This window comes from Hibiscus syriacus, unplaced genomic scaffold (genome assembly GCF_006381635.1).
Source record: "Hibiscus syriacus cultivar Baekdansim isolate YM2019G1 unplaced genomic scaffold, ASM638163v2 tig00111719_pilon, whole genome shotgun sequence".
NCBI lineage: Eukaryota > Viridiplantae > Streptophyta > Magnoliopsida > Malvales > Malvaceae > Hibiscus > Hibiscus syriacus.
In genome coordinates this window covers 5,223-27,108 of record NW_024063162.1, presented here as the reverse complement: position 1 = coordinate 27,108, position 21,886 = coordinate 5,223, and the positions used below count along the sequence as shown (strand labels likewise).

The 21,886-nt window shown below is 36.4% G+C and overlaps 2 protein-coding genes and 1 pseudogene across 2 annotated transcripts; 1 reads left to right on the top strand and 2 right to left on the bottom strand.

Moving 5' to 3' along the window:
• Positions 1–2,260: 2,260 nt before the first annotated feature.
• Positions 2,261–9,371, bottom strand: LOC120168299 (protein DCL homolog, chloroplastic-like). The gene is made up of 4 exons (XM_039177077.1): positions 9,090–9,371; positions 7,831–7,856; positions 3,067–3,181; positions 2,261–2,456 (listed from the first exon to the last, which is right to left on the bottom strand). The coding sequence occupies exons 1-4, from the start codon at positions 9,369–9,371 to the stop codon at positions 2,286–2,288; spliced, it is 594 nt and encodes a 197-aa protein (XP_039033008.1). The 3' UTR covers positions 2,261–2,285.
• Positions 9,372–16,012: 6,641 nt separating this feature from the next.
• On the top strand, positions 16,013–17,196 carry LOC120168298 (annotated as a pseudogene).
• Positions 17,197–17,823: 627 nt separating this feature from the next.
• LOC120168305 (mannose-P-dolichol utilization defect 1 protein homolog 2-like) lies at positions 17,824–21,153 on the bottom strand. Its single transcript, XM_039177084.1, has 8 exons — positions 20,930–21,153; positions 20,447–20,600; positions 19,767–19,839; positions 19,586–19,652; positions 19,386–19,445; positions 18,686–18,746; positions 18,494–18,535; positions 17,824–18,201 (listed from the first exon to the last, which is right to left on the bottom strand). Exons 1-8 carry the CDS (start codon positions 21,074–21,076, stop codon positions 18,098–18,100), a joined length of 708 nt encoding a protein of 235 aa, XP_039033015.1. The 5' UTR covers positions 21,077–21,153; the 3' UTR covers positions 17,824–18,097.
• Between the last annotated feature and the right edge of the window lie 733 nt (positions 21,154–21,886).

Below are 21,886 nucleotides of genomic sequence, written 5' to 3'. Positions count from 1 at the left end.
CCATGAAATTTACTACTCTCCAGAGGGATAACCCGTTTCCTTTAATTTAAGCTTTTTTGGTACAGACAGTGGATTAATTGTAGGTTGATGAGAGTGGAGAAACATCTTCAAAAAAAAACTAAAAAAAAAGGTAATGCAAAATGGAAGGAAGGTGCGGTAAACGAAAATGGGAATCCATTAACGTAGGTGCTGGTGACGACGACTAGGTGTAAGGGATCTCTACTCTGATAAGTCGCTTTCCTTGCTTTTACTCCTATCTCACTTTCCTTCTTCTCGGGGCTCCATTCCCTATCAGTGAATGAAGCTTTTGACATTACATCAACCATAAATATAAAAAAAAGCCAAAAACAAGGTGCGTGTGGTTTTGTCCAATTAGGTAAGAACCATTGTTTTGAAAATCGGATCGGACCGGTCGGTTCAACCGAAAACCGTTGTCTGGTCCAGTCTATTCTATCCCGGTTGAATCGGTTCTAGTGAATCGCAAGGAATCGTTCGAACCGGCTTTGAATTGCTTGAACCGGACCGGACCGTAAACCGGTTCAACCTAATTTTTGTTTATTAAATGTTTTTTGTATTTTTATTTAATTTTTTAAATAATTATGACTTCGTCCGGTTTTTACGATCGGTCTGATCGATTCGACCGGTTGAACCAATAAACCGGTAGCACGGCCGGTTCGTTCACCGATCCGGTTCGCTGACCGATCCAGTTCTGAAAACCATGGTAAGAACAAGTTGTAAAATACCTTTTCATAGCTTCATTTATATGTCTTATAATATTTTTTTATTAAATTAATGTAATTACAAAGTAGTGTATGTTTTAAATATTTTTATTCATTTGAATTTTACTATTTAAATTCATAAAAATAAACCAAATATCTTTAAATATTTGAATCTATAATCTAAATTATATGTTCTGGACCTACGAAGAATCAAATAGAAACCATCATGGTTGGCAAATGCAATTGTGAAGTATTACATCCTTTTTTGTCCTAATTAAATTAAATGCAATTGTTTGTTTACATTGTTCGAGTTTACGAATATTCGCTCATCGAATTTTGGTTTTATTTTTATACAGACAAGGCCACACCAATTTGAGAACCAGAAAGTATTGCTCGTGCTTTTCCGCCATATACACGTCAGAAAGCAAAGCCTTGGCTTTATTGGGACTCGTGAATCTAATAGCTCGCAGCCTTAAGAGTTAAGACCACACCACACCACACCACCTAACCATCTGTATAGGGGCAAGCCAAGCCAGCGCTGATAGGATCATAAAGTGTCGAGGGATTCTGAATGGAAACAAGATGTTTGATCTTCTTTCTTCTTTGAATTTTGAGTGTTCACCTAATATGATTGTGCTCCTATCTGTACCAGTATATGGATTTTCTCCATCCACCTGTCTAATGCAGCCACGCACAAGCCAGGCAGTAAGTTCGCCTGTCTTAACCTAGTCGTAGTGTTGCTCCCTTAATGATTCACGCCATATCTTGCACCAGCTTTCCATTGTTGATGGTAACTAACTGTCAAATTCCCAATTTCAAATCCAAATCCAAATCTGAATCCTTAGAGGTGCATAAGGCCTCTTGAACTCGGTGCTCCATCTCAAGTTGATCGTTTTTCACTAGCAGTGAGCAGTTAGCCGGTTTAAGGTTTGTTTTAACTATCTTTTGCTTCACGGAAAATGTGCTAAGCAACGAATATCTGCATACCCTTGTTACCATCCGATGCGATCCATCAAATAAAAGAATCAGTAGATCACATAGTGAAAACCAAAGCTTTCAACCTCCTAAAGTCCAAAGATGGGATTTGTTTCTCATCGGAGAAAAAAACGAAAAGGAATGTCGAAGCAATTTTCTTCCAACATGCTCTCCACGTCTAGGTAAATCAATATTCAAGAATCAAGATACCATGCAGTTCTTGAGAGAAATTAAACCATTTTGTTCTCTCGAAAAAAAATTCAAGACATACAATAAATCGCTTTCAAAATCCAAGTACCAAAGTACAAGAAGAAAAAACTTCCTACAACATGAACAAACATGCACGAAGCCGACCACAAAGGAGATACATACAAGTCAACAGAGCGAGGTTCAATTCAATATTTTTTGTCCTCACTTACAACAAACACAAAACGTTAGTCAAGACTCATCTACTACATTGCAAAACATAAACCAAAGCTATATAAAGGTCTCTAATACAAATTGACAATCTCTCTACCCAAAGGAAATATTAAAATATCTCCAATTACACCAAAATCTTGAACACTGCTATTAACATTATGTTTTCACATTTTAGCCACTACCGCGTTTAAAATGTTCTCTAATAAATCTTTCTGCATGAGACGGGTATTTTTCTCGAATATATGCCCGGAGACATTTTTGGTATGAGAAATCTATCCAACCACCGTCAGTTCTAACAACAAAGAGACACCTTGAGTTTCTAAATTGAGGATGTCGATCAACCTTCAAAGGGGATTAAGCATGTTATTAGTCTGTTCTAGAAAACCAATACCAATTTATGCCAGACATCCATAGAAGACTGCACTAATGGGTCAGTTTCATCCAACCATAATAGCTATTGAATAATTAAACAGTACTCACTTTCATCAGTAAGAAAAGACACATTAGCAGGCAGATTAAAAGAACGAAGATTCTATATCACAATAATAGAGGAAAGAAGGGGATCGGTATTAAGGAAAGAGGAAATTGAAATTCCAAATAAAGGAAAGAATGGAATTATGGAAGACTTCAACAACACAAGAAATAAAGGCAATAGGAAATCAAAATTTCATAGGAAAAAACTAGATAAGTAAATTTCAAATCTTGAGACAAAGAATCAGTCTAGTTAATATAGTTTTGAGAAATATTTTTGACAGTAGAACACAAAACAATCAACTGCACTCTTTCAAGTTAGAGTAGAAATTCACTTAATATACACACTCTATACAGGCCTACAAAGCAGTCTGACAATGGAGATACTGTGAAATTGACTAGAACACATGTTTGACTATATAACAACCCAATCAAACATTGAGCAACTAGCTAAAAGACAATGTCAACAGAAACTGATCACCATAATAGAATCAAGTCCACATCCAATTTTATCTCCAGAATGTGGGTGATGACGAAGAAGCTTCTCTAGCACAGTTTCCTCGTCCGAAACATTTAAACGTTCCCCATCCATATACCTAACATGATGAAATAAATAGAAGAATCATAATCAATAATTTGACTAAGAATGAAAATAGTGTTGCACTACAAAGATATACTCAACTTATTAGCTCCTACCTCTGAAAAGTACCTCAAAATTATATGTTAGCTTGTTTTTCTATCAGCGGTGTAATCGCAAGTTCTAATATCTGATAGACTACAAAATATTCTCCAAATATTTTGTATTTACTGTTGTATATTTAGTTGCCTAAATTATAGCCTAATTACTAAATTATAGCCTAATTGTTAGGATTGTATTTACTAATGACTGTGTATAAATTGAACCCCTGTGGTAATGAGAAAGGCACAGAATTACATTCTTTCATGGTATCAGCTACGGTTGATCTATTCTAGCTTCCGCAACCCTATTTTTTCTCTTCCTCTTCTTCTCTGTATTCTGTCCTTCCGTCTGACATGGCGCTCCCACATCATCTTCCTTATCCTTTCACCATGCTCTTGCTGTTTCTAACATCAAGACACATGTTCTCATCACTCTTGAGATGGAGAACATCCAGTATACAAATTGGGCGGAGTTATTCAAGGTCCATTGTCGATCTCACAAGGTTCTTCATCATATTATCCCACCGAAATATAAGGACGGGAAGGCCACATAGTCGGCCACTCTTAGTTAGGAAGAACAAGAGCTGTGGGATACGTTGGATGCAGCTGTGGTTCAGTGGATTTATTCCACGATTTCGACAGATCTCTTGAATATCGTTATTGATGCCGATATTTCTGCCATGACTCTATGGAATTGTCTTCGCGATTTGTTTCAGGATAATGAGAACTCTCTTGCCGTTTCCTTGGAACACGAGTTTAACAACACCTACTTGAAGGATTTCTCCTTGGTTTCTGCATATTGCCAGTACCTCAAAACACTTTCCGATCAACTCAAGAATGTGGGTGCTCCGGTTTCAAATAATCGTTTTGTTCTTCACATGGTAGGTGGTCTCACACCGGCTTACAAGGGAGTTGCTTATGTTATTTGCCACAAAAAGGTACTACCACCTTTTTATGAAGTTCGATCGATGTTGGCCTTAGAAGAAACCAACATGAAGGAGGCGACGACTGATGATGCAATGATGGTGACTAATCATGACACTGATGAGATTTCTAATCATCCTCATCCAGGTCGCGCACGTGGGAAACATGACAAGCACCGCAACAACAACAAAAACCGCAAACCTACTAGTAGTGGAGTTCAGACGTCGGGTGCTGGACGTGGTGGCAACCGTGGAGGTGGTCCAAACTTGGGCGGTGGTCAGCAGGGTCCGATGCAACCGCCATGGGCTATGCCTCCTTGGTGGACATGGATACAACCACCTTAGGCCATGCCTCCTTGTCCATATCCGACTCAACCTTGGGGTAGGCAAGTTGGACCACGACAACCTGGTTTTCTAGGAGCACGACCCCAGCAGCAGCAAGCCTATACTACAACGTCCCAGTGGGCTCCGACAGATATTGATTCCGCCATACACACCATGTCTCTCTCTCAACTGGATCCAAACTGGTATATGGATACTGAGACGACGTCTCATATGACATCAACATAAGGTAATCTCTCGTCTTATGTTAATATGAGCAAAGATAATGGTGTTACTGTTGGTAGTGGTCAATTAATTCCAATTTATGGTTACAGCCATACCTTATTACCTTCCCCGAACCCACCTTTGTCTCTCAAACATGTCTTGCATACTCCGAATCTTATTAAAAATCTAGTGTCTGTTCGGAAATTTACAGCCGATAATAATGTGTCAGTGGTGTTTGATCGTTGTGGGTTTTCCTTGAATGATTTACAAACGGGGAGACGTCTAATGAGATGTGATAGTACCAACTCTCTCTACCCAATCACTCCCACCATGCCACATCCAGCCTCCTTTCCTACTTCCTTGCTTGCTTCAACGCTTTGGCATGACCGTTTAGGTCACCCGGGCGACTCCATTTTATCTATTCTTTAGCAAAATAAACTGATTACTTGTAATAGTCCATCTAAGTCTACTACTTGTCAATCTTGTGTACTGGGAAAACATATTTGGTTGCCTTTTATTCTTTCAACTTCTCAAACTTTCATTCCTTTTTATATTATTCATAGTGATCTTTGGATCTCTTCGATTTTGAGTTCTTTAGGATATCATTATTATGTGCTTTTTTGGATGATTATTCAAAATTCTTGTGGACTTTTCCCATTGCTAATAAATCACAAGTATTCTCCATTTTTACTAAATTCCAAGCTCATCTTCGGACCAAGTTTGAACAAGATTTCAAAACCATACAATGTGATGATGGGGAAGAGTTTGATAATGCCCCTTTTCGGTAATTATGTGAGTCCCATGGCATTTCTTTTCGTTTCTCCTGCCCTTATACCTCCTCACAAAACGGGAAGACCAAACGAAAAATAAGATCCATTAATAATATCATGCGCACACTACTTATTCATGCCTCTTTGCTACACTCTTTTTGGCATCATGCGCTTCATATGGCAACCCAACTTTTGAATATTCTTCCCAGTACACTACTAGCCGATGCGTCTCCTCTACAAATTTTATACCACCGGGTTCCCTCTTATTCTCACATTCGAGTTTTCGGGTGCTTGTGTTATTCTTCTATTTCATCCACGACTATTCACAAATTATAAGCTCGATCCAATCCCTGTGTTTTCTTGGGTTATCCCGATAATCATCGAGGCTATAAGTGTTTTGATTTATCCAACAATAAAATCATAATCTGTCGGCATGTACAATTTGATGAAACTATCTTCCCTTTTGCCAAAGTTCGTCAACCTAGTACATGTGATTATGATTTTTTGAATAATGGCGTGTCGTCGTATCTTCTTTATCAAAACCAACCAAAACAGCCTCCACTTTCTTCTCCTATGGCCCAGTCAGTCATGTCTTCTCCAGCCTCTCACTCATCTATGAGTAGACAGTTCGCAGTCCCATCTCCTCTAAATTCCTCACCAATTTGGCCCAAACCGCCCCCTGTTCCATTCGAATGCCCTGTCACCCGCAGCCAGCATGGTATCTTTAAGCCAAAAACTTTATTTGACCCATTCGAGGGCCATACTATCACGGTTACGATATCTCCTCCCCCGTAACCCTGTGGCTGCACTTCGTGACCCGAATTGGAAGTTGGCTATGACTGACGAATATGATGCTCTTATTAAAAATAAGATGTGAGATTTGGTACCCTGGCCTCCTGGATTTAATATCATTCGTTCTATGTGGATTTTTACTCATAAAATAAAGTCTGATGGTTCGTTTGAGAGGCATAAGGCCCGTCTTGTAGGTGATGGTAAAACTCAGTGTTTTGGTATTGATTGTGGAGAGACTTTCAGTTCGGTAGTGAAGCCAGCAACTATTCGTATTGTGCTTAGTCTTGCCCTGTCGAAACAATGGTCGATTCATCAATTAGATGTAAGCAATGCTAATTACATTCTTTCAATATCAAGACATGATTACATTAGTAATTCATAAAAAGGGAAAAATGCAGTTACCTTACCATTCTGGAGAATATTTTTCAATAATAACCACGAAAGATGGTTAGCATACATCACAACATATTCCTTTTTTAAGATAAAGTGACACGTTTAAATTTTAAAATTCGGGTACATTTAGAGAGTTCTATTAATTTTTCGTAAGACTTAAAAGTATCTGCAGCTGGAGTTTAACCACTTACTTCTAGCAAATTGGTAAGAAAAAGAACTACAGAGAGAACTCCATGTACCTTGTATTTCTACTTTTGTGTTTAATATATTATATACACGAGCAATTAACAATTCATAAATATAAAATTAGACATGATACATATATCCATCTAATATCATGCCCCCTTCTGTTCCCATTTTTCCTGTCCTCGATGATAGAGGAGTATGTGGGATATTGATGGGAACTTATTAGCAGAGTTTGATGGGGCATACAAGATGTTGAGGCAACATTAACACGCTCTGTTATTGACACCAGTAGCTCCATATTCCTACTAAAACAACTTCTTTTATTTATGTCCAGGAATAGGAAGTATAATTTCCATTGAAGCGAATGACGATAAAAAGCAATATTTTGAAAGCGTTAAAAGATGAGGATTTCATCCCTCACATAGTAGCAGAGGACTTAGAATATCAATATTCCATCCTAACAGAAACCTTGAAACTTAATACGTTATCTACTCTGGACTAATACATGAACTAATCAAGCAACGGTGACCTGCTAGCCTTGGAGCAAAGTCAGGACTTAAATTTTGAAACTATAGTCACTGACAAAGAACTAGATTAACAATTTGTCTTATTAATCATTATAGAAACAACAAAGCTAACCACTAGAATTATCACGAACAAGGATGAAGGATCCAAGAATCTAAGAATCTCATGGTTAGACATTTGTTAGAAATTCAACTTAATATAATTTAGTACATGGATGGAACTAAGCTATACTTTGGGATTTTAGAGGTTCAAATCACTTTTGTTACTTGCTTTTCTGTTCGAACTAAACTGCAAAGGTAATTCATGCATAATTGTTAAATGCTAAAACGAAATAAAAATTATAAATATATAAACTTATAATCTATTTTTTTATGTAAATGGAGCCTACAAACTGAACCTTAAGATAATAGGGCTAAGGCCTAAGAGACAAACCTATTAGAGTGAACAATATCTTTAACCTATGAAGCACGGGGACGGCAGTGCTTTCCACGTTTCAATACCCTATACGTCCCTGACACGGGGATAATAAGGGGACGACTGGGATACGTACCGGGAAAGTGCCACGTAGCAGGGTATGATTGAACGTACTCGGGGACGTTTTGATTCTTACTCGAGGATGTTTGGGGGACGATGTGCGACTATCATATGGGTCCCATTTTGGTCTACAAACACTGACGGCAACTTGCTCCTAAAACGTGGACGGCGTAACCAATATAGACTGAACAGAATAGCCACCACTTGGAATAGAGTAACATATATGAACACTACCCATATCAATTTGCAATCCCAAAATTAAACCCTTTCGCTTCACTATCCAATCCCCTTAAAAACCCAAATTTTAACAAGTGAAAAAGAAGAAACCCCACTTTTCCCCACTTTTTCTAAAGAACCCGTCTTGGATCCAAGCCCCATTCCATTTCTTATGAAAAAGGGTAATTCAATATGGATCATCCATTGATCAACGACTTTTCATTTTCAACTGCAAATCGTTCAGCTTACAGCCTTGCTTAGATTTGGCCTTTCTCGATCAACCCTGGCTCCGACCCGATTGTTGTAATCGGATGTGGGTTGGGGCTCTGAATGGGTAGCCTAGGTGTGTTTGGAGAGACTTCGGGTCTTCGAGACAGGTCTATGGAGGAATTTACTGTGACTGAGAGTGTTGGGTGTGGAGGTAGAAGAAAAAGGAATGAATTGAGCTTTGAAGATGTGTCTTCCAAGCTTGTTTTCTACTACTAGTGCAAATGAATTAGTGGACTTTTATTATAAATTCATATTTTATGCGTGGCTTATGTTTATATTGCAGGCCACATTGTGCTTGAGATGAATGAACACATAATTGTCTAAAAGGTTATTTGCAACATATAAGAAGATGCTTCTATTTGTTTATGGTTTATTTATGGAGAGCGAGTTGATATCAAAATATGTCAACAATGCTTGATTTATGTTATTTAATATTATTCTAGACTTAATTTATTGTTTGAGTCTTGAGATTTGATACTTTAATATTGTGATTTACTAATGAATTTTATTTTCTAATTTTCTACGAAGTATTGATTTTATTTTTTATTTTTTACATCTATTTATAATTTTAAAAAAAATATATGTTGTATTCTTGTCGTTCTTGTATCCTATAATTTTAGAAATTACAGTTTCCTATCCCATCCCTGTATCAATGCAACATATTCTTTAACTAAGGAAATGATAGACTCGATGTCTCGAAGAATCTCGTCCTCTTTATCCTTCAATTTCTTGTAATCAGGATCATCCCACCTATGGTACTTCGGTAGATCCCTCTCGGTCAGCACTGAACTACTCTTCTCCATAGATGACACCTCCTCTTGATGATCAGTCGACTCTGAAGCGACACGCCAAAGGCGTAGCGAAGATGAAACAATCTCGGCGGAGAAACGGTTATACCGTTGCAGCTGAAGTTGGAGCAGTGGGATGCGTCGGAGAAGTATAGGAGTCACCATAAGTGAGAGTGAAGTTTAGTGGAGGAAATGAGGATAATCAACTGATCATTTTTTCACTTTTGGAGGGAATCGAATCGTAGTGTGCCATTTTTGAAGATGGGGTATACCCCACTTAGATAAATTAAATTAAATTTGATTAGCAATTCAAAAATTTGTTTACCATTATATAGCTTTAAAATCCAAAGACCCAACACTTGGTTAATCATATTAAATGATATTATCTCGAAAAAAGTACAAGCTCTACATGAGTCAAACTCATCTGACAAAGCCCATCTCACAATGATCTGTTTTATTGGGCCGATCAACATGTCTCAAGACTTAAACAAGACCAATGTGGTCCCCAAAATGTTTTGGGATCTTTCATAATTGCGTTTCAACCTTGGAATGGGCTACGAATCTGTTTAAACATTAATGTGATTAGGGGCGGACATGGAGCAAAATTGGCCCAATAGGGCAAAATGAAAAAAATAATTAGCTCAATAGGGCTTGTAGAAGTTTATTTAGGGATCTACGACATTTGTTACAGTGAAACTAGATCTCGTCATATCGAGGTGACGAGCTCCAATGGAAAATATACTTTATTCAGCCAGTTAATATTTAATTATGCTTTTTTTAACTCGTTCTGTCGAGTTCCATCAAAATATTTTTTTCAAAGTTGGATTGTTTTTCAACTATTAAAAAATAAATAAATGGAACTCGTCATGCTGAGGTGACAAGTTCCAACGGTCACATTGATAAGTTTTATTAAATACAAAGTATTAAATGGTGTGATTGGGCACTGAAATAAAGTAATATATCATTGAAAAGTTAAAGAGATTGTAATAGATTTTTTTTTGTAAAAACAATGAATCATAAACATTACATTAAACCATAAGCCATAAAACATTACATTAAGGAGATAAAAACAACGAACCATAAACATTACATTAAGAAGATAAAAACATTACATATTGATGTTTTAATCCTCGTAATCAGTAGACTCGTTAGAAGTAATATTCAGTTCTTCAATTCTTTATGATTTTTCTTATTGTTGTCCACGTACAAATTGAAACCATGCTTCTGAGTCTCCATCATATATCTATGTTTATTCATCATTTTTCTTAGTTTGTGGGATATTCGAGTTGGAATGAGCATCTTCAACCATACAAGCAAGGTTAACATCAGAGAACTCTACAAACAAATCGACATTAGATATAGAATGATAGTAGTGTGTATCAATCATACCAGCAAGGTTGACATTATCGCTTAGATGAAACCTTATGCATGATAGTGGCAATTTATAATATAATGAAGATATTATTCTATTGCTTCCGAGTTGAACCCTTCTTTCTATTTTCAACTTTAGCTCATATAGTTGAATGTTTTTGCAAAGACATGCGTAAAGATTTGCAATTATAAAAAATTGTTGCAAGAATAGTAGTCATGCTATCAAAAAAACTCAAGCTTTGGAAGTGAAAGACTCAATTTTTTCAAGATATTTTTTGCTTCAAGTGAGTAAAATAGCTATCACCTTACACATATTTATAGGCCCTCATGAAGTTCTTTCCTATAGGACGAGATGATATAACAAAAAAATAAGTTATGAAAAACTACATAACATTAAATAAAAACATATGAAAATAGGTTTATATCAGTCATTGTCTGATATAACACTGAAATGAAGTGATATATCACTGAAAAGTTTATAAAGTGAAGTGATTGGCACTAAAAATGTTTGTCATTGTGTATTAAATTATGTATGAGAAAAGGGACATTTTTCTAAAATGAAGTGATATATCACTAAAATGTTTATGAAATTAAGTTATATATCACTGAAAAGTTTTTGAAGTAAAGTGATTGGGCATTGAAAAGTTTTTGTCATTGTGTATTAAATGATGTATAAGAAAATGATTTTTTTTTTCTAAAATGAAGTGATATATCACTGAAAATTTTCTAAAAAGAAGTTGTATATCACTCAAAAAGTTTCTGAAATGAAGTAATTGGGCTCTGAAAAGTTTCTATCATTGTGAATTAAATGGTATATGAGAAAAGAATATTTTTCTAAAATGACGTGATATATCACTGAAAAGTTTCTGAAATGAAATTATATATCACTGAAAAATTTCTAAAATTAAGTGATATATCACTAAAAAGTTTTTTCACTGAATTGAATAGTCATTGATGATAGGTCGTTTCTCTTTTAAATTTGCTTATATTATGTTAATCTTCACAAAACTTCTACTTTCTACAACTTCATTGAACCACTAGAAACTTTTCTCAAGAAATGATTTACAAATTTTCACAATTGTCCATTCAAATGGCCAAATTATACAAACTAATGATTGTGTCACTGAGGCCCGTAAACATGATGTTCCCTGTAGATGTATCTCATCGCCAAATGAAAAAGAAAATTGAAAGAAAACTTGGAGATTATGTTTAATGTTTGAGTTATCGACACATAATTTCAGATGCTCCACTCACATATAGAGCGATCCAGCTTGAGGATGATGACGATGTTGTGGAAAGTCACAAGGTTCCATGGCCAGCACAATTGTACATTGAGCTCATTGACACAAGACCATAAACACTTAAATTTTGATGTCATATGCTCATACGTCAAGCTTTTGGTCAAGAAAAATCCAAGGATCCTAGTTTCAATGATAGTTGCATTAATCCTGAATATGTTTGGTTATATTTTGTCTTACTACAAGTCGTGGATGGCAAAAAGGAAATCGATGACATTATTGTACAAAGATTGAGATTATTCGTATAATGAGCTTCCACATTTGTTGCACGTAATGGAATTTTTCATCTTTAAAACCATTGTACAATCTTATACACATCTTGCGAAAACGTATGATGGAGAAGTTACCCCAGGGAAGAGAGTTTCGGGAGGCTTGTTTTGTTTCAAGTCACCTATTAAAGGTTTTTGCTATTATAAAGAAATGATTCAAGTGGATGAGACTTTTCTATATGGCATATATAAACATGTCTTGATGATAGTTGTTGCACAAGATGGTGATAGAAACATTTTTCCCATTACCTTTGCCATTGTTAAAAATAAGTCAGAGGAAACGCGGAATTTCTTTTTCTCCAACTTGCGTTCCTATGTTGTCGCTCAAGATGGGGTTTTTCTGATATCAGAATGTTCAATTGGGTTGTTAGTCACGATTGATAGACTAACAAGTAGGTGGTCGCCTTCCCACACATATTCAGCGTATTGCATATGTCATGTTGCTTCCAATGCTATGACGAGGTTTAAGAACAAAAAGATCAAAAAAGAGATTATCGGCATGAGTAACTTATTCTTTTTTTTTGTTCATGATTTTTGCTCCATTTATGTTCTTCATTTATTATTATTCTTAAATCCAATTTTTTTAGTATATGATTTACAACAACTGAACTTCCGTGCGAGGCTAGAAAATTTGATGAAATATGAAGAAGAAGTTTATAACTTTGCAGCTGAAATACCTTGGCAAAGATGGTTGCGTGCATATGATGATCAAGATCGATGTTACGGCTATATGACAATCAATCTTGTTGAATTTATAAATTCAGTGCTTAAAAGGACTAGACATATTTCGGTAGCAAGTATTATTAGGGAGACTTACTTCCGATTGGTTAAAGTTTAGACAAAAAAGGTGCACAAAGAGAGACAATGATCAACAACGACAAAAATCGGGCTTCAGATTTGAAGAAGTCAATGAACAAAAATCAAGCACATGCAACATCAATGTTTGTTCATATTTTTTTCAGACTTGATTCTAAATATATTGTCCAAGAACTTGTTCGACCATATGAGGGTGGTAATTTTACCATATACATCGATAATCTCCATAGAATATAGTGTGATTACAGTCGATTTCAAGCTTTTAGATACACATGCACTCACGTTGTTGTTGTATATATGCATGTTAATGTTGACCCATACTCTTATGTTGATGATTGTTATAGCTTTCACACTATGTGTAACATATACAATTGTTAGTTTAAGTATCTCACAAACGATGCTTATTGGCCACCAATAATTTCTGAAGAATGGTTGCCAAATCCACAATTACGAAGGAAGTTGAAGTGTTGACCTGAGTCTAGTCGAATTCATATTGATATGGATAATCCTCAACGAGAGCAATGTCTGCCAAAGCTTTGTGGCCACTGCAAATGTTAAAGCCATAACAGGAAGCATTGTCCACGACTTCCAAATATCGAGCGAGACGATAAAACCTTCATAATTATGTTCTCATGTTGTTTTGTTGTACCTTTTATTTAGAAAATTTATGAACATCATTATCCATCTAGATTTTTAACTTTTCATACATAATTGCAAACTACTCATAAATAACTTGTAACTAAACACAAATTCAAACATATATTTAAAACATTTTTTTCAACATAAAAACAACTTTTTGTTTTCTTCTTCTTCTCAGTTTCTACACCATTATTTTTTTTCATTACTCTCTATAAGTCGTTTGCTACGTCGTATTGGTAAATCTTCATTCTTCTTCTTCTTCTTCTTCTTCTCTTTGATTTTCATCTCATCATTCTCTTCTTCAAGTTTCATTCTCTCCTTAAGTAGATCAAGTATCGACTTCATTGCCTCTTTTACCCACTCCTCTTATGATGACAAGCTCGAATTCGAATCATGATGTCTGAGTAATCAGACCCAAATAGACCATTTGAAAATGTTGCATAATATTTTCCCACAAATGCATGATTTCAATCTCATACACACTATATCAACTTACTCCTATTTAGAATGAAAAATTTGCCAAATGACCGTTGGAACTGTCATGCTCACATGACTAGTTCCATCAATTCAAAAAAACATGTCCTTGGTCTACCAAGGGCTATAAATGACTGATTTTAAACCTAAAGAAACTCATCACTTCTAAATGACGAATTTCATTATTAATTTTATTTTTGATAAAAAACACTCCAAAAAATTAATATTATTTTAAGAGAAAATAACCTCAGTGACCAAAAATCCCAGATAATATACGATTTTGACCAACTTTTTTTGGATTTGCGAAAATGACCAACAAAATCGCAATGCGATCTCTAATTCGCATTGCGATCTCCACTATCGCAAATTCGCGTTGCGATTTTCCATTTCGCGTTGCGATAGTTGAAAATCGCGTTGCGATTTTCCATTTCACGTTGCGATAGTTGAAAATCGCGTTGCGATTTTCTATTTTGCGTTGCGATAGTCTACAGTTGTCGTTGCGATTTTCCAAATTCGTTGCGATTTTCCAAATTCGTTGCGATAGTCTACAATTGTTGTTGCGATAGTTTACAAATTCATTGCGATAGTCTACAGTTGTCGTTGCGATTTTCCAAATTCGTTGTGATTGTTAAAAAAAAAGATTTTGTTTCTTAAGAATTTTCTCTAAAAAGATTGTATCCGCGCGGACGTGTCGAATACATATATTACCACGACCCGAGACGACGACGCGCGAGAGTCCCCCTTGTTCTCTTCCACTCAACAAGGAAGTGGGAAATTCAAGCCTTAAATATCATTCCCAATAGTGTTTCCAATACTATGTGGGATTGAGCATTACCAACACCATAGAATCTTAGTTCCCGACCACCACTTACTAATCAAAGAGACCGAAATATGAAGGGACTGTTAAATTGCATACATAAGCATCTGTTTTAGTGCTTCCTTGACTATGTAATGAGCATGCATTTCTTTGATATATGTGTATTTTTCTAAATCTCTGCATAGGAAAATGCTAATAGAATATAGTAAATAAGTATAGGCAGTTGTTTTCTCCTCGAAACATTTCTATTCAGTTAATATTATGGTAGCGGAACATGTGAAAGTATTAGATAATCTTACTTGATCGGTGGTTTTAATGCGTCTTATGATGGTTATCCATGAGTATCAAGAGTAACTTATTGGAAATTAATCGCTAAAATGATTGGTTCAAGGGCTTGATTTGCGGTGTCGTCTGTTATTGATTGAGTTAACAATAGTTGTCTATGTTCATTCTTCACTGTTTTTGAAAGTCAAGTTAGGGAAGTAGCAGTGAACTAGATATGACTCATGCCTTTCAAGTGATAATGGAAAGAGATCTCAAATCTGTGGTCTGGTATATATCTTTCTTGTTCTTTAATCGAATGAATCTGAAATAATCAAACGGTTTTGATATGTGGTCGGGAACTAAGATTTTATGGTGTTGGTAATGCTCAATCCCACATAGTATTGGAAACACTATTGGGAATGGTATTTAAGGCTTGAATTTCTCACTTCCTTGTTGAGTGGAAGAGAACAAGGGAGGCTCTCGTGCGCCGCCGCCGTCTCCGTCTCGTCTCGGGTCGTGGTCGTGGTCGTGATAATACGTGTCTTCGACACGTACGCGCGGATACTATCTTTTTAGAGAAAATTCTTAAGAAACGAAATCTTTTTTTTACTATCGCAACGAATTTGAAAACTATCGCAACGACAACTTGGACTATCGCAACTCGAAATGGAAAATCGTAACGCGAAATGGAAAATCGTAACGCGATTTTCAACTATCGCAACGCGAAATGCAACGCGAATTTGCGATAGTGGAGATCGCAATGCGAATTAGAGATCGCATTGCGATTTTGTTAGTCATTTTCGCAAATCCAAAAAAAGTTGATCAAAATCATATATTATCTGAGATTTTTGATCACTGAAGTTATTTTCTCTTATTTTAATAGAATTGTCACATTGCCGTGACTTGACCAACTTGACCAATGCAGGGATATCGTCGTTTGCTAAAAACTGCAGGGTCCTAAAGAAGCACTTGAGTGGATCTTGCACTTTTGGAGCTAAAGACATGAACTTCGTGCTCGACCATTGCCCAGCTCTCGAGGAACTCTCCGTGAAACGACTTCGTGGCATAATCGACGGAGTTGCAGCTGAGCCGATAGGGCCAGGGTTGGCGGCGGCATCGTTGAAAACAATTTGCTTGAAAGAGCTTTTATAATGGACAGTGCTTCGGTCCGCCCATTATTGGTGCCAAGAATTTGAAATCCTTGAAACTTTTTAGATGCTCTGGTGATTGGGATAAGGTTTTCCCTCTCATAGCGGATCGGGTGACTGGTATCGTAGATATCCATATGGAACAGATTCAAATAAGCAATATTGGTCTGGAGGCCATATCCAACTGTTTAAACCTGGAAATTCTTCATCTCATTAAAACTCCAGTGTACGAATGCCGGACTTCGAGTTGTTGCTGGGAAATGTAAATTGTTAAGGAAACTTCACATTGATGGATGGAAGGCCAATCGAATAGGTGACCAAGGATTAATTGCTGTCGCAAACTCATGCCTCAATTTACGAGGATTAGTTCTTATCGGTGTTAACCCGACGAACATAAGTTTGGAAATGTTAGCTTCAAATTGTCAGAATTTGGAATGGTTAGCTTTATGCGGTAGTGACACAGTAGGTGATGCAGAGATTTCATGTATTGCCGCGAAATGTATTGCTTTGAAGAAGCTTTGTATTAAGAGTTGCCCTGTTTCAGACCACGGAATGGAAGCCCTTGCTAGTGGTTGCCCGAATTTGATTAAAGTGAAGGTGAAGAAATGCAGAGGAGTGACACCGGAGGGGGTGGAATGGTTAAGAGCAAATAGAGGATCACTCGCAATTAATTTGGATACAGGGGAACAGTTAGATGCGAGTGCCAGTGATGGCGGGGCACAACATAATGGAGTTGAATTTCCTCCAATTGTAGCAACTCAAATTGGTGGTTCAACTATTGCTTCAAGCAGCGCAGCTCGGTCCAAGTTGTTAGGGCTTTTGAGTGGGAGGAGTATGGTGGCTTGCACTTTGAGAAGGTTTGCAAACACTAATGGCGGCAGTTCCCAGAGTTAATGGGAACAGGGTAGGTGGGAGGAAAAGCATTTTGGTTCTTCAGCTGCTTATTGTGTTATCAGATTCAGTGCTGCGTGCTGTTGATTGACTGTTGAGTTGAATCTTCATCTTCAAAAGTGATGATTTCTCGTTTGTTTTCTTATGTATGGCAGCACCCTAATACATTTAGTTAGCTTCCGATTCTTTCTTAATGCATATCCAGTATGATCATAATGATTCATATTCCAGTTAGATATTTGGCTTCACATAATCATATGCTTGTGAAAGTTTTTTTTTTTTTTTTACAATTTCTGGTTTTGGGTGTGTATGATTACATTGCAGTGATCCATCAACTAATGGTACACATGAACATCTGCAAAGTTTCTAACAAAACAAATGCTGCAGAGCTCTTGCTTTTAATAGCATAAGGGCCCAGTTTTGCAAAAACTTATAACCTTTTCAATTTGCAGTGGGTACTATTTACTGCAAATTGTGCAGTCAACTTTGCTTCAAATATTTCGTCTCCACTCCATTTTGATCTATCCTATTACTTTACTACGAAATGCATTTATATATTTTTGTCTGAGAGATGTAATACATTTATATATAGTTAGCGAGAGAATAAAAAACAAAGATGTAAAATATAAATGAAAATAACTGCTAACCAACACAGGAAAGCAGCATGATTCACATCCACTCATAAAGAAAAGCAGATGAAAGTTGAATAATCCATTTACCAAAAGTATCTAAACTGAATCATCCTCAAGACGTTCAAATTCAGAGTATTGTCAACTACAAACTGATGGCTATTGAATGCTTGATAATACATTCGATGATCAAACAATGGAGGGATGATTAGCTCACCAATACACCAATATAAACCTTCCACTGAATCATAGTCTACTTGGGACATGGTATCGATTTACTCTGCTTTTTCCTCCTTCTCGACTTGCGGCTTTAGATATATTATAATTTGAGTCAGGATCGTGCCATTTGTCAAGATACCAAGAACCGAGCCAGCAACAACTTCAAGGGAATCAAGGACTTCAAATGGATAAACCAACAGTGTACAAGCCGTTTTTTCATAACAAGGCATGTGTACTAAATGAGTTTCAATAACCAAAAAAGGCTGAGTAAAATTGGAAGGTCCGTAATCTATCTTCTGGTTTCCCAGAAAAAGAGGAAGAAAAATTAATTTAGACAAGTAGATTGCTCCAAAGGAGAACGTAGAACAGAAGAAACAAGGAGCTTTTGGAATTTTTTTAATCAACTGTATGAAAAATATTTAGAAGATGAAAGTTTAATAGAAAAAGGATACCACTTGGTGGTGCTTTTTCCTGGATGCTGGTAAATACTCTCACTGCAAGAGAAACAAATCAAATGAGTTTAGATTCTGCCTCGGTGCAGGAAAACACACCTCTACGGCACTATCAACACTGAGACCCCAACTTAATTGAACAAGAAAGAAAACACTGAAACTCCAACAGCTCTATAAACAATATGTACTTACCAAGCGAGCCAGCGGTATTCATAAAGCATGTTAAGAAGCTGAGCTCTCCAGTGCTTTTGTTCTGCTCAAAGAATAATTATTCATTAATAACTACTAAAGAATTAGCTAAAAAGCTAGATTGTGTAAAAGTAGAAAGTCACAGAAGATGGACATGCAACGAGAAAGTAAGCCGATGGAACAAAGGAGCTCATTATCACTTAGTGGAAACTGACCTGGATTTAGTAATATTTAGTTAGACAAATTGCAGTTAACTAGATAGAATCTATTGAGTCATAAGTTCACCGAATTTACTAGAAAGAAACATTTCCCACTTTTCCAACATAGTACACACTATGTTTTCAAAATAACAACAATAGATCCCTTAGATACAAAAACAAAGCAACTTATGACTTACAGGTTTTAACTCATACAACATTTAGGGATTATAAAATACTAACCAACCCCCCCCCCCCAAAAAAAAAAAAGCAGGGTGGGCAGACAAACATGCAAATATTAATCCCGGAACAACAAGGATCAAAGCCTTATAAAGATATGGATGGCTGTAAAATATATATCAGAGAAATGTTTACACCTTCCTTCCTTTTAATTAATAAGGAAGTTTACGAAACTGGCAATTTCAAAAATCAAAATGATTGTGAACAAATTTGTACATTTCAAGAGAAGGACAAAAATTCAATATGCAAATTCGAGAAATACTTACAGAAAAGTTCTTCCATATTTGCGGTACCCTGGCAATGAAAAATATTGCATGCTGGGATAGCTGTAGCAGGACATTTCCACATTATTATAGTGTTGGCCATGCAAAGCTCCATAATTGAAAATAACAAAGAGGAATGCCGCATACTATGTACAAAACAAAGTTTTACAGATACAGTATCGACAGTGAAAGATGCCACTTACATATAGAGCTTCAAATAGAATAGGATCAATTTGACCAGCTAAGACTGTTGGAGCTATAGCACAGAATCTGCAATACCATCATGTTAAGGACTTATATATTTCCTGCAGATCATAGGTAAAAAAGAAGCTCCAAAAAATACAAAAGGAAAAGGAAAGCATAACAGAGAAACAATCAGGATACAGCAATGCCCTGATCCATGTTGAGATGCCGAGGGGTTGCGAAAAGTAATAAATAACCGCAACTAATATTATTGCTGTAAGAGAAAAAATTCAGATCAAACATTTCAGGAGGCAATATTAATTTTCTCAAATATAGTAAGAAGATGAAAAGAAAAGAAAAAAAAAACACTAAACCAACCACAAGATGAGCATGTTTGTTGCACTGTGAAGCTATGAAGTTTGCTACCATATTTCAGAAGTAGATAGCTTAACGACTTTGGGAAATACACTGGTTGGTTTATATAATCATGTATGCATAGCATAGCATATTAATTTCAGTTCTAGTTCTAATTTATCTACCACCATGCAACCACATACATGCAGACCATGCATGCATGTATGATGCAACCGTGCAAGTAACATAAGATACAGGTCGGCAGAGGAAATGGGAAAGGAGCAAGGCAACATGAGATTGGTTTGTGATTGCAAGATATTAATATGCATGTCACACAAAACAAATCAATTTTTCATTAGCATGCATCAATGGCATAACATTCAAAGCAGACAGTCAATAAGAAACATGAATCCAGTTCCAATTATCTTTTTAAAAGAGATCACCATGATTTGAAAAATTCTTCCACAACAAGAGAAGTTCACAGTAACAACGACAGAAAGGAAAATCAAAATGGAGGCTAGATTTACCTTGGATCAAAAGAAATACCAACTCCCCATAAGCTGAAAAGGGTAGTCCTGTATGAAGGCAATACGCCAAAGCAATGGTATAACCAACTACTTCAAGCTCAAAGGCAACAAGACTAAGCCCTCTAACACTTCTATGCTTCAAAATTTTCAGTATCTGCAACGGTTACGACAATAATAGCATTAGTCAAGCAACACGTTCACAAGAAAGGAAAGTAATCTATCTCAGTTCAGAAATCACATAAAAGCTATTTATTGATCTCGTTTCTACATAAAAGATCACTGATTTATAAGAAAACTAATCGATTTCAATAAATTTGGCTAAAGAAAAATCCGTGAAAATAGATAATTGATCTCTGAGATAAGCGAGGAAAGATTAAGTTTAGTTAAAGATTTTGCATTTACAAAGAAGAGCAAAAACCCAAACTGTTAATCCGATTAAAAATGGGGGTGGGGTAGCGAAAGAAAGGGAAAATAAAAAGAGACCTGAGGGAGTTTGACGGTGGTGGAAGCGGCGACGATGGCGTAGCCAAGGAGCTTGGAGATGAGAGGCAGCAAACAGTCACGGGGAGGGAAAGTGCCATCTTTTAGAGATCCAATTGCACAACTAAGATCGATACCTAGGTAATCCATTCCTTTTTTGCTTCTTCTTCACTATGCTTTTTCAGCTCGCCTCCCTGTTTCTTCTATGGGTTTAAAGGCCTCCCCTTTATTAATACGGAAACAGACGGTCAGGTCAATTGTGAAAACCCCCCAATGACTTTATTATTACAATTTATTTATTCTATTGTAAAATAAAAAAAAAAGAAAATAACTTCAGTGACCAAAAATCTCATATAATATACGATTTTAATTAATTTTTTTCGGATTTGCCAAAATGACCAACAAAATCGCAATGCGATCGCTAATTCGCAACGCGATCTCCATTATCGCAAATTCGCGTTGCATTTTCGCAATGCGATAGTTGAAAATCGCGTTGCGATGATCTACAGTATCGTTGCGATTTTCCCAATTCGCAATGCGAATAAGTAAATCGCAACGCGAATTGGGAAAATCGCAATGCGAATAAGTAAATCGCAATGCGATAATAAAAAATCGCAACGAGATACTTACTTTCGAACCGCGATACTGACTTTCGCAACGCGATTCTGACTTTCGCAACGCGATAATACATAATCGCAATGCGATTTTCAAAGCGCCATTAGTATCCTGGCCAAGTATTTATTTTTAAATTCCAAACACGAATATTAATATATTGGAACACTGAACTGTCCACAGTATATCCCGTAATCGTAACTCATAACCTAAACCTAAAATCACAACTCAGTCCCATCTTCATCTCTCACTCTCTCACCCATCTCCGACGAAATCCGTCTCCATCTCCGGCGAAATCCGTCTATCTCCATCTCTCGAGCCACCCTCACAATCAGAAATGGAAAATCA

Coding starts and splice junctions, on each gene's coding strand:
- LOC120168299 (XM_039177077.1), bottom strand. CDS start 9,371: ATGGTGACTCCTATACTTCTCCGACGCATCCCACTGCTCCAACTTCAG. Junction 3,182..7,830: donor GATATTGTTCACTCTAATAG/GTTTGTCTCTTA, acceptor TCATCATGTTAG/GTATATGGATGGGGAACGTT. Junction 2,457..3,066: donor GTGGACTTGATTCTATTATG/GTGATCAGTTTC, acceptor TCCCCTTTGAAG/GTTGATCGACATCCTCAATT.
- LOC120168305 (XM_039177084.1), bottom strand. CDS start 21,076: ATGGATTACCTAGGTATCGATCTTAGTTGTGCAATTGGATCTCTAAAA. Junction 19,653..19,766: donor ACATGGATCAGGGCATTGCT/GTATCCTGATTG, acceptor ATGGTATTGCAG/ATTCTGTGCTATAGCTCCAA. Junction 18,202..18,493: donor GGAAAAAGCACCACCAAGTG/GTATCCTTTTTC, acceptor ATTCCCTTGAAG/TTGTTGCTGGCTCGGTTCTT.